The sequence below is a fragment of the Stenella coeruleoalba genome, assembly GCF_951394435.1.
Source record: "Stenella coeruleoalba genome assembly, chromosome: 9".
Taxonomy (NCBI): Eukaryota; Metazoa; Chordata; class Mammalia; order Artiodactyla; family Delphinidae; genus Stenella; species Stenella coeruleoalba.
The window spans coordinates 102,251,539-102,263,752 of NC_137155.1; the positions used below are offsets into that span (position 1 = coordinate 102,251,539).

At 50.0% G+C, this 12,214-nt stretch overlaps 1 protein-coding gene across 3 annotated transcripts in view; it reads right to left on the minus strand.

Annotated features, from left to right (window-relative positions):
- The window catches only part of PAXIP1 (PAX interacting protein 1), a 48,044-nt gene extending 43,149 nt beyond the window's left edge, over positions 1–4,895 (minus strand). For 2 of the 3 annotated variants that reach the window (XM_079932482.1, XM_079932481.1), the window contains exons 1-2: positions 4,567–4,895; positions 1,750–1,884 (exon numbers count right to left, since the gene is read on the minus strand). In XM_079932482.1, coding sequence (XP_079788608.1) covers positions 1,750–1,884; positions 4,567–4,842 — 411 coding nt within the window. In that variant the 5' untranslated portion in view covers positions 4,843–4,895. The remainder of the gene's footprint in view (positions 1–1,749; positions 1,885–4,566) is intronic. The other variant, XM_079932480.1, reaches the window with a different exon arrangement.
- Positions 4,896–12,214: the final 7,319 nt, after the last annotated feature.

Consider the following 12,214-nt stretch of genomic DNA (forward strand, 5'->3'; position numbering starts at 1 on the left):
CACCGTTTTGCACCGTCACCTCACAGCTGGCACCGGCATCTGCAGGACAGAGGAGCAGGTCCACGGTGACGCTACACCCCATCCTCCAGGGTATCCACACAATGAAATGCAGGCTTTCTGTTACCTGGTTTCCTTTTTTCCTCTTTTTTTACATTTCAGTTTGGGCAATTTATATATAAATACAAATATATATTCAAGTTATATGATGTTACTATACATAAGAATTTCATTTCAGGATAATAGAGGGGGTATTACAAAATATTTGCTACAAAAAGGGGCTCGAGGGGTCGCTGGACTTAAGAAGCACTGCAGTAAGTGGTCTGCGGAAGCTGACTGGGCGCCCCAAACGTGTTAACAAGGCTGCCCTTTCAAGGTGCACTAGGAAATCCACACAACGTGTGAAGTCACCGTGGTAACAGGCTCCAGGCTCCTGTCTGAGGGGAAAAAAGTTTGCAGACAGGGGAAGGGATGCGATACAGTCCCTCAAGCCAAGAACGAGTGGAAGCAAACCACAGGCCGAAACAGGGCCCCAGGGAACCGGTGCCGGGGTCCACAGCCTAGTGTCCGTGGCAGGCCCACCCCTCCTACGAGGCGGCTGCAGGTGAAGCCGGCAGGAACCTGCTGTCAGACTTCAAAAAGGCTCGGGCGGAGTGAGCCGCTGGCCAGGCGGAAGCAAGCATCCAGCCAGAAACACGACCACCATCCTCACCGCCGCAAGTTAAGTCATTCCGACTTACACAGCGCCCTCCTGAGAACCTTCTTGTGAGACAGATCTGCTTTCAGGCTTATGTTCCAAAATCAGGCTTCTAAGCCTGCAGGGCAGCGTTTCAGACCCTGGACGCTGGTGGCATTCAGGCCTCGCAGCGGCCAGCCGGCAACCCCGCTGCCCAGCTGGACTCAGCGGCACTCTCTCTTAATTCCTACCTCTCTCATTATTAAGCCACAGTAACTGTCATGTTGTTTTTTTTTTAAGATAACACATGTAACAGCATAGAAAAGAGAAAAAAAAGGGTAGTGGAACAGAACCATTTTAAAACAAATATACACTATAAATGATGAGAAAAAACGGAAGGATCGAAATTATAAACTTAAATTTTAAAAACCCACATTTAACAGCAGTCAGTTCAACCAGCAGCCACAACAGAGCAGCACAGTATGCAGATCAACAAAACTGAACAATTCACCCACCAGCTGAGACTCTCCTTTCTAGGATAAACTACCCACAGGTCAAGCTGGATAGTGGAACAGAGAGCCACCAGAGGGACAGTGGCACAAGGGGTCACTGTGACCGTTGTCGGAGAGCAGAGCCATAGCCCAGAGAGGGCAGGGCTCCCCTAGGCTTGTCTGCCTGGAAATCAGGACCCCTGGCCACTGGGGATGGAAGGGAGCCCTGTTCCAGGAGTTCCTCTTGGAATCAATAAACTTTCTTAGCAGAATTCACCCACGTCATCTGCTTCAAGACAGCACGTCCACTGCCTTCAACACGTTTCCTTGGCTTAGACAACTTCCAGACGGTGACAAAACGGGGCCACCCGCAGCAGGTGCGTAAGCGGTAACGTGCAGAAACCTTGCTGAAGCCTGATTTCACGTAGAGGGCCTTCTGCTGGATGGTTCCTCAGATGCCAAGAGCATCTCCCACCCAGAGCTGCACCTCAGCAAAGAGTGTGAGAAGAGCTGCACGGAAACTTCAACGCACTGCTTGCAAGGTACTTGATGAAGCGCACAGAATTCATTAAATTTACTACCAACCTTGACTACAGGCAAATCAAAGACTTCCCGAGCTTCTCCCACCTCCGGATTGTCCCCGTCTTCTGAAATGATGTGTGAGGCGAGCGCATTGTACGACACTTCCTTAGCTTTCCCAGCTTTTAGAAGCTGAATAACCTTTAAAAAACCACACAAATTAAAATGGAAAATGCTGTATTTCATTCTCAATTTATACAAATTATTACAGTGAAAATTCTAATAAACGCACACCATGTTCTCCACATAAGATTAATAACCTTGCACTAAGTCATATGCAATGAAACATATGGGGACAACAAAAAGCAGCAAATCTTGATTCACTGACAGGTAAGCACGGAGGCTCCTCTGACCCAGGTACTACACAGGGTCCGTCTTGAACACAGGACTGACAGACAAGGTGAGCACAGCACCGTAAGTGCTGAGACTGGGCTAGCACGCGACACGCCATGTCTCAAACATAAAGGCTTGGGGACAGGTAGTTTCTGATAAACGGAAACGTTTCTGGAAGAGGAGCTATAGGAGCCGAATCCTTATGAACTTAAAGGCGTCAGCAAGGCAAAAACACGTGCATCGTGTGGAGAGAGCAGCGTTCAACACGCTGGACGGCTGAATGTGGATTAGACCGTCTACTGTGCTTCATAGATGCTGTGCAGAAACCTTTGTATTTTATCCTGAAATAAAATACAGAATGTCTCCTGGAGAGACACTGAGGGCTGGTCAGTAGGGACGAGGCATGATCAGACTTCACAGAAAGACTGCCGTCAGCATAAGAAGAATGCACTTACACTGCAGGACTGGAGCCGTGACACCTGTTAAGAAACAACTGCAATAATTCAGGCGAAAGAGGCAGGTAACTTAACTGGAAAAAGGTCATCAGGGACAAGAAGATGATGTGAGAGAAGCAGCAAGACCTGGTGACCGAAAGGGGCACGTGGAAGAGAAACTGGGGAACGACAGCACACTGCTCCCGAGGACCACGTCTAAGAGCGGGTGCGGGGGGAAGACAAAAGTCTCAGTTTAGGGCATGGCCTTCTTTGGTGCCCCTCTAAGAACGAGGAAGACACCCAGCGCATCGAGGATGAGACCTGGGTCCCGCCTGAGTGGAGCCCTCAGTCCACTACAGAGACAGGGCAAAGCTTTGGGAGTGAATGAGACGCCGCAGCGGGAAGGGAAGAGAGGCCACGGCCAGCAGTGGAGGCTGTGGGGAGGGTGGAGGCCAGGAGCCGGACGCCAGGAGCACGCTTCACGCTCAGAGCAGCCGAGTGCACCCCACACGTGGAAGTGAACTAGATGTTCATCCAACGCACGTGAACTCTCTGAACCCACATTTATAAGATTCAGAGAATCGAATATCCCTGACTCTAAACTTTTCAGAAAATATACTGTTTCAGATCAAAGTGGTTTGCAAGGACATTTTTTAAGCCCTTAAACTTGATTCACAGTTGAGTAAACATGGTTCCAGTGCAGCCTGCTCCAGGTTTTAAGTAACACATGGTTCAGGTCACTCTTAAGAGCCAAAGTCCTAAAATGAAATAGGGGGCGGGATGAGAGAGGGGAAGAACAGTGGACAGTGAAGAAAGGGAAACCCTGGAAGGGAGAAGCCGCACCTTACAGGCACTTCAGCCCTCTGAGCTCAGCACCTGTTTACCTTTGAATTCAAAGCCTCTTTAGAGTTACAGTGGAGAAAGGACCACCTAGGTGGTGATCCAAGGGAGTTTGGTTACTAAGATAGCGACAGGCAAGCCTCTGGAAGGCCAAGGCCCATCAGCCTTCCACAGAGCCTTTTAGGCCACCCAAGTTTTACTTGTTAAGTATCGGTCTTCACTCAGGAGGCCCAGACCACAGGTCTCCAAGCTTAGCACTCAGGGCCAATGAGACACCCAGGTGATAAAACTGTAAAGATAAACTTTAGGAAAAAGAACAGTGTTAAGAATCACCTGCAGACTCAGCTGCGGTTAATTCCCACAATGGAAAAACAACATTCTAACGTTCAAACACAAACACATGTTCTACTTAGGAAAAGCCACGATATCCTTTGGCATGAGCCCGAACGACAAAAAAAGTCCAATGTTCAGTGTGACGGCGTTACCAGGGTATTTTTCCATTACTGTGTAATTCACCCAATTAGGGAAATCAAGGAACACGCAACCGCTGGTGGTAAACTGAGGGTTCACTGCCGCACACGAGATGACCGAGCCGCAGACCTGCGACCTGGGGTGGCTGCCACACCAGAGCGACTAGCCGTCCGCTCAGCAGTCCGGGACCCACGTCCCTACCAGCTCCACCGGCCGAAGCTCCCGCCACGCTCGGACCCACCGTCTGGGCGTCAGGGGAGCCCAGACCGCCGAGGCTGCCGCGGGAAGTGCGGCCCGGTCCGAACTCCGCCCAGAAAGGAGCGGAGTGGGAAGCTGGTGAGGCGGCCACGAGACAGCACCCCGGTCCCCCACCGCGCGGGGACGGGGACAATCGGCGCAGGGCTCCAGGGCAGACCCACCTCCCAATGCCCTCCTCCCCCAGTCCGGACACAACCCCTTCCTGCCGCGGATCCCTCAGGCCCCCAGGTCCCCTCCCCCTGTTACAGGGGTCAGCACTCCTCCCAAGTTTCCTCCCTCCCCGACCGCGGGGCCCACAGACCAGCTCCCTCTCCCCTCCCTCCCCTCCGGCCCCGCTACCGGCCTGCTCGGCGCCAGGCGGCCCAGCCTCCGCGCAGCCACGCCGGCGGGCAACCGGCGGCGGGGCCCCGACGTTGTGCGCCCTGGCGCGCGGCCGGAGCGAGGACGGGCCGGGGACGCGGGGGTAGGGGCGGGGGCGACGCGGTACCTGTGGGTCGATGTCGCCCACCGCGTAGTACTTGACCTCCCTGAACATCTCCTCGGGAACTTTGGGCGCCTGGTCCGACATGGTCGCGGCGGCCCGAAGGCTCCGCGGCGGCTCCCGCCCCGCCAGGCCCGCCCGCGGGGCTCGCTCCCGAACGGCGCGGCCCGCGCGGCCCCGGCCCGGTCCTGCGAGTCGGGCCCGCTCCCCCGCCCTCGGCGCCCCCGCCCGCGCCGGGCCGCCCAAGCGCGGGAGCCGCGCGAGCCCTGCGGGCCGCACCATCCCGCCCGCCGCCGAGGGGGAGCCGAGGGACGGGCGGTCGGCCGGCGCCGCCCAGCGCCTCTGCTGCAGCCCGCGGCCCCGCGGACATTGGCACCGAGCAGTCCGCTCCAGAGACGGGGGCCCGTGGCCGCCGCCGCCCCCTCAGGAGGAAGCCCGGGGGTCGAGGGGAAACGCACCCCCCTCGGTGGGACCGGAGTGGGCCGGTCCCGGGAAAGAAGGGAACGCGGAGGCCCCTCCCGACAGCACGCGCGGCCGCAGGGGCGGCGCATGCGCGCGGCGAGGGGCGGGCCCGCGGGGTCGCAGGCTGCCGGCGGTGGCGGCGGGAGCGGGTCACTGGCCTCGGGCGCAGGGGAGCGGAGCGTCGCCGGCTGCTGCCAGACGGGACCCGAGGTGACGCCTCAGGCCCTGGAGCTCGGGTCCCGGGTCCCAGCTGAAGGGCGGGGGCGCTGGGCCGAGTCGGGGACGGAGCGCTGCAGACCGGCCGAGGCGCGCCGGCCTCCCGGACGCGGCCAGTGGGCTTCTCCCCATCGCCCGAACCCGCTCCGGTCTTGACCTGGGCCGTCGGAACCAGCCCCGCTCTCCTCCCTCCCGGCACCGCTGACGCCAGACCGCCGCCACGTGTACCCGCGCTCTGACGTCATCCGGCGGCGCCGCGGCGCGAGGAGCACGGGGGTCTGCGCGCACCTGCGCTCCGCTCGCTGCTGCCGGCTCACCTGCGCGGGGGAGGGGGGAGGGGGGCGGTGCAGCCGGCCCGACCCCAGCCTTCCCCGGGGAGCAGGCTTTGTCCTAGCCCTGAGAAGCCTGAGAATCGAAAGGGACGTGCATCAGGCCTACTTCTTAACTGCTAAGCGGAAAGACATTTTTAAGTAAATGTTAGTGAAATTGGTCGAGAGAGAAACCTTGCAAAATTATTGCGGCAGCCTCCTATAACATTAACTCATATTTGAGGCCCTTGTATTACTTCTATTCTGCGATAACAGGAGTTCTGAAAGTGACAGTTGACGTGGTTGGTTCATTGACCAGGATGCAATACAATGGACACTGGCTCTTTTTAATCGGCGAATACGGTTTTGATTGCACGCACGTATGTAATAAGTGATTTTGTATGGGCAGAAAGTAAGCACACATGAAGCCTTTTAAATATCCTGCTTTTTGCTTTTTTCATTTGTCTTTTGAACATTCTGAAACAGCCCTATTCTAAAGCTAACAATTTTTTATACAAATAATAAAAACATTCAGTACTTGCCTGAATGAATAAGAATGTACTGTCTTTCCTTTGAATACCCAAGCATATATTTGGTATTGACCATTGTAACATTTTACCTTCCATGTTAAGAAAATGTAGGAGGGATAAATTAGTTCTAAATACCAAATCAAAATTAGCATGCCCTTTTATTTACCTGTGTGAGAGAACTTATTTATTGATAGATTTTTTCTTCCTTGGTTAAACGGGAACTAAGCATGTACTTTTTTTTTTTTTTTTTTTTGTGGTACACGGGCCTCTCACTGTTGCGGCCTCTCCCGTTGCGGAGCACAGGCTCCGGACGCGCAGGCTCAGCGGCCATGGCTCACGGGCCCAGCCGCTCCACGGCATGTGGGATCTTCCCGGGCGAGGTCACGAACCCGTGTCCCCTGCATCGGCAGGCGGACTCTCAACCACTGCACCACCAGGGAAGCCTTAAGCATCTACTTTTATATTAAAAGACTTGAAACATACCTCAACCGGGTATTTTATTTTGTAAGTTAGAAAAGAACTTGTAACATTTCAGCAGGGCAAGTTTACCCTACTGTGACTTCTGATAGTCAAGAAGGCAGATTATGGGACTAAGAAACCTGTTATTTAAAATCTCATCAACCTGTCTAGAGATTGTAAAACATGAAATTATGCAAGGTCAGTGTTGTACACATATGTGGGCCTTATCACACCAGCATCAGGAAGGCCCTGGGTCAATGGCCTACAAAGAAAACATTCGGGTAGAGTGTATCAAACACTGCTGCTTTGCCAGTAATGTACAAGAAACCTCTTTAGATGAAATCTGACTTCACGTGGATAATGGATGTTCTGAGGAAGTATCAGTTCATTTAACAAAAACTTTGTATTTCCTTTTTTTTTTTTTTTTTTTTTTGCGGTACGCGGGCCTCTCCCGTTGCGGAGCACAGGCTCCGGACACGCAGGCTCAGCGGCCATGGCCCACGGGCCCAGCCGCTCCGCGGCACGTGGGATCCTCCCGGACCGGGGCGCAAACCCGCGGCCCCTGCATTGGCAGGCGGACTCCCAACCACTGCGCCACCAGGGAAGCCCTGTATTTCTTTAACTGACACATGTATGACCCCAAACACGACACTGAGCATTACTATATTTACAGTTCTCCCAATCAAGTTCAAAGCATGATCATTTTGTTGATAACCTTCAGAGAATAAACAGCCTGTTTAATACTAATTTGATAAATAGGGTAATACATTTCTCATTTTTTATTTTGCAAAATTAGATAACGAAGCTAGAAAAAGTAAAAGTTAAATGTGAAATTAAAAAATGGAAAAGTAAACTTGGGAATATTTAACTCAAATTGTACTTACTGGTGGGAACTTGAGGCAGTTATTTAGATAAGTATTTCCAAATGGCTTTTAAAAAATGCATCTCTATTGTATACAACAATCTCAGTCTTGCTCTCATTACGTTCAGCTAATCACATACCCCTTGAAGTTAGATATTATCAATGTTTAGTAAACCTTTAGTTTGGGTTTATAGACTACAACATTTAACCTTTCCACAAAAGGGAGTACTTAAGCTACGGAGTACTTAAGTACGGAGCGGCTGGGCCCGTGAGCCATGGCTGCTGAGCCTGCGCGTCCGGAGCCTGTGCTCCACAACGGGAGAGGCTACAACAGTGAGAGGCCCGCGTACAGCAAAAAATAGAAATAAAAATAGGCTCCCTCGTACTCTGGTTGCCAGTTGAATCTGCTGAATGAGGAACCCCAGCAGAGACCCAAGAGGGGAGGAGAGTGGGACTAGAGTGTTTATTTCCCAGGCTCCTGGTCAGGTTGCCTAGAGATGGCAAAGTCATCTGTTCTATACAACTCTCTCCTTCCAGGCTCTGGTCATCTTTCCTTCCTCTCATCCCTTTGGACCTAGGTTCCCTCACCATCCACACATCCTGCCTACACCTGTGTAGCAATCCCTTTGTAAATCAGCTTTCTCAGATGATCCTAATTTGAACGTGCTGCTTCACTTGTGACCCTAATTATATAATGCACATGAAAACCTGGTAGAACACTGAGAAATTTTTTTCTTTCGAGTAAAATGGTATGTTTGCCCTCATAAAACTAACAAATACTTGGATACACAAGCCTAACACTAGTGGAATTATTAATAATAATAAATGCAGCAAAGATTTAGACAACAGGTCTCTGTATGCCAGGATAGCTGAGGCAAACTTCGTAGATGGGGCAGATGAGAAGGGAGCAATTCTTGGAGGGGAGGAGGCCACAGACAAGAGGTGTGAGGTTAGAATGCTGGTGTTGCTGAATAAAAAGTTGCACGTTTTAGAGATTAAGTAATTGGCTATTTGATACAAGGGGGAAATGGGGAATAATGCAAAATAAATGCCAAGTATATGAAGATCCTGGAGTTCCACCAGAGCAGGTGGTTGAATTTGGGGTGTAGAATAATCCTGTAGCTCTGGTAATAGGAGAAAAAAAAAGCAGCTTACTGGCTATTGAAGGTTAACTGCTTTGTAGCAGGCTGGCTATCGAATTAACCATTGCTTCATTTATGGCCTTTGAAGTGTGTAAAAATAGTCATTACGAATTGTATTGGCCATTCGATGTCAAGCACCCAGCAGCATTGACATGCCAAGGAATTAGAACACATTTGTTTATAGTAGTTAAATGAATGAATAAAGTATTCAAATTTGGCGGAAGAAACTGTTCCCCATCAGTGGTTTATACCAACCACCAAGCCCACATTGGCTGCATGTAATCTCTGGCTGTGTTCACAGGCACCAGGTACAGCAGTGAGAGCCTTGAAACTTGGGAGGTTCCCTACAAACTGGGGCCACTCACTTTCCTGTAGATCAAGTGTCTATCAGAGATTCCTTCTGTGTCAGTGATCTTTGGTGCTGGCTTTGAGGAATCCGTATTACCTTCCCAGAGTGGATCCCAAAAAAGGGCCTGGACCACGAGGCTCCATGTCCTTGTCAATTGCGTGGAGCGTGAGAACAACGTCAAAATGATGGAGAGTCCAAAAACTTCCAGCAGGTTACCTGCTTAGATATTTTTAAGCTTGGAAACACCATTGCCAATGGCACTAAGCACCACGACTTGAATCTAATTCTGTTGTTATTCTGAGACTCTTCCTGGAGGTTAGAAATTATATCCAAAGATCATGTTGATGGGCATGACACTTTCAGGTTGTGGAGAGAGTTGGGCTCCTTTGAAAATGTATCCTTAGTTTTATCTCAGATTGTTCACCAATTAATTCATGAAGATCCTAGGCTAGGACCTGGTTCTCTACTGTAACACACTGACAAAGATTTTAACAATCTTCTCGGATTCTAGCTTCTTAATCTGTTCCTCCTATTCAGATGTATTTCCATCTCCAAGACACTGTGAGTCACTCTCACTTTTTACTAGAATATACTGAGGATGAGAAAACTAAGGCCTAGAGAGTTTAAGTGAGTTGTTCATGATGAGAGTTACTAGCAGATTTGGGGCTAAGTCCATCTTTTTTTACTTACTCTAATTCATTCTTTTAAAAAATTGAAAGAAACAAGATTTAATTTCACGTATAACAGAAGTAGAAAAAAGGTAAACTCTAAAAATAGTATTTGTGGTATGGAAAGTTTAACTTGATATAGGTTGAAAATAGTCCACTGATTTATATTTTTGTAGCTAATATATATTCATTCCTCTTTTGGAACTGGTTGAGGACGAAGAGATGATTGTTAGATCTAAGTTCAGGGTTTCCCTATTTTAATGTCTTGTGTCAGTTTTAATTTTCTGATTTAATTAGTTTCCTAATTAGAAGGGGTTAAATTAATTAACCTCATTATTTACTATATATTTAATGATTTCTCCTCTATAGGGAGTTACTTAATTTTCAATAATTGGAAAGCTATGACAAGAGGGAATACTGCCACGTTCTAGACTTTCTGCTTTATGATCAGTGGCAGGAATAGGACAGATTGAAGGGAATTTTCGGTGAGATATTGGATGCATGCAAAGGCTATTCCCCACTTGTTCTGAGACATGGTACAGGTAAAAACATGAGTTAGGATTCAATAATTTCTATCAAATTAGAACTCAGTGGATGTATCCTTTATTTAAGGTTAAAATATCCTAGAACATAGGATTTTATAAGAAATAGCCCTACCACATGATTTTAGTTATTATAGACAGTAAAACAATCATGAATCATTGAATAACGCTAAGTAATTCTAATGAAAAGGAGACTCTCTGACATTATCATGTGGTATAATGGCATATTACAATATTGTTTTTCCTCAGATTTGTCAGTGCGCTAAACGGACGACATTTGGGGAAGTCACAGTAAAATCTTAAGTCTAATATCTGTATGATTTACGGAAATCAAATAGGCCTGTTCTTTCATGTTTATAGATGTAGAAATATAAACAATTGTGGATAACTATGTTCTAATGTAGCGAAACACCAAAAAGATTAAATAATTACTTTGTAGAGAAAATGAGGCAGTATCACAAAATGGCCGAGTTGTTCTTTTCCCCAGCTCGTCAAGTGCCTTCTAGAGTGGGTGTCAGCCGTCGGCCCTCTGCAGGGCGGGGCTGCTGGGCTCAGTCGCTCCCGTACCCACGCCTCTTCACTGCCACTCGTCCAGAACACCACCGCTCCCCGGGAGAAGCCCAGGTCCACCGAGAGTTACATGAGGAAGGCTCGGGCGGTGGTACAACTGTAAGCACAGACCGAACATATTTAGTAAAATGAAGCAGTCTGGTTACCAGGAATTCACTTCAGTTGAACAGACACTGATGTGGCACTTAGGTGCACTGCAAGTAGGCCTGGCTTAAGAAGCCAGGCTTAGCAAGAGGCGCCCACGGGATGACTGAGTTCCAGTCTGGAAGCAGCATGTTACATGCCAGCATGAGTAGTATAAGGCAGTGCAATTTAAAGCAGGGAGATACCACGGGGACGGCGATGAATACGGAGGGCCTCTCTGAGGAGGTGTGCTGTGAGAGGGCTCTGGGGGAGGGGGAGGGGAGGGGGCGGAGGGGACCAACCCTCATGTGGGGGAGCAGCCTGAGCAGACGCCCGGCCTGGAATGAACGTCAGGCGGCAGACCAGGCACAGACCCCCGACGGGCGGAGCTGAGAAGACACTGCAAAGAAGTAGGCTGCAGACCTTCAGGGCAAAACCATGTGCGGAGAAACAGTAACTGCCCACGTTTCTCTCGGAGCAGGGTCCATCTATTAGGAATCCCTATCCAAAAATGTAGGGGCTGAAACGGAGGCAGTAGAAGCGGGTCTTTCATTTGATCCCATTTGGAAACTGCCTGCTCCTGTTCAGAGCAGGCAAAGCAGTACTGCTAGTTCCACCACACTCAGAACAGTACTCTCCAGACAGCCCTTCCTGCTCTTGTCCCCAAACTTCCGGCAGCTTCCCACTGCTCGCGGAGCGAAGTTCAGTCCTTCTAGCCCGCCGTCCGCGACCTGCACAGTCGCCCATGACCTTCAGCATGCGCCCACCTACCCGCTCCAGAACCCGGGCTCCCAGGCTTCTCTCCTGCTCCCCTCCCCTTTACTCAGGCCTCTTCCCACCAACCTGGGCTACTCGCCTTTCCTCAGACACATCCGGAACTTCTCACGTCCTTGGCTTTGTCGACTCTGGACCTCTCCACCTGAAACAACCCTCCACGTACGCGCCTGTGCAGACCATACCTCTTTTTCCTATGTCCACGCTCAAACGTCCCACTCCATGAAACATCTCTGGTGCCTTGAGAAAGAATTTCTTTGGTCCCTTCTATTTGTGATTATGAAGAAGTTATATAACTGGGGGCTCTCTGGCTGGATCAAGGCTGACTAAGCCGACCAGGGTGCGCAAGCTCATCTCAGCTCAGTGTAATGGCTGCTTGACGCGTCTGTAAACCATTTTCAGGGCAGGGGACCTCCAATGCGGGAGCTTGCCCTCCTCCCAACCCTTACATTTAAAATACCAAAAGACTTGATTTTAAAATTCTTGGCCATCTCACACAGCATCCCCATCGCACACCCACACAGTCCTTTCTCTACTAACTGAAATGGGTCTTAACTGCTCTTAGCAAGCATATCCTCAGGTGTTTATAGTGTGGTGCCTGATGCCAAGTGGATGATGGGTAAATAAAGAGTAGATGGGTGCATTTTGA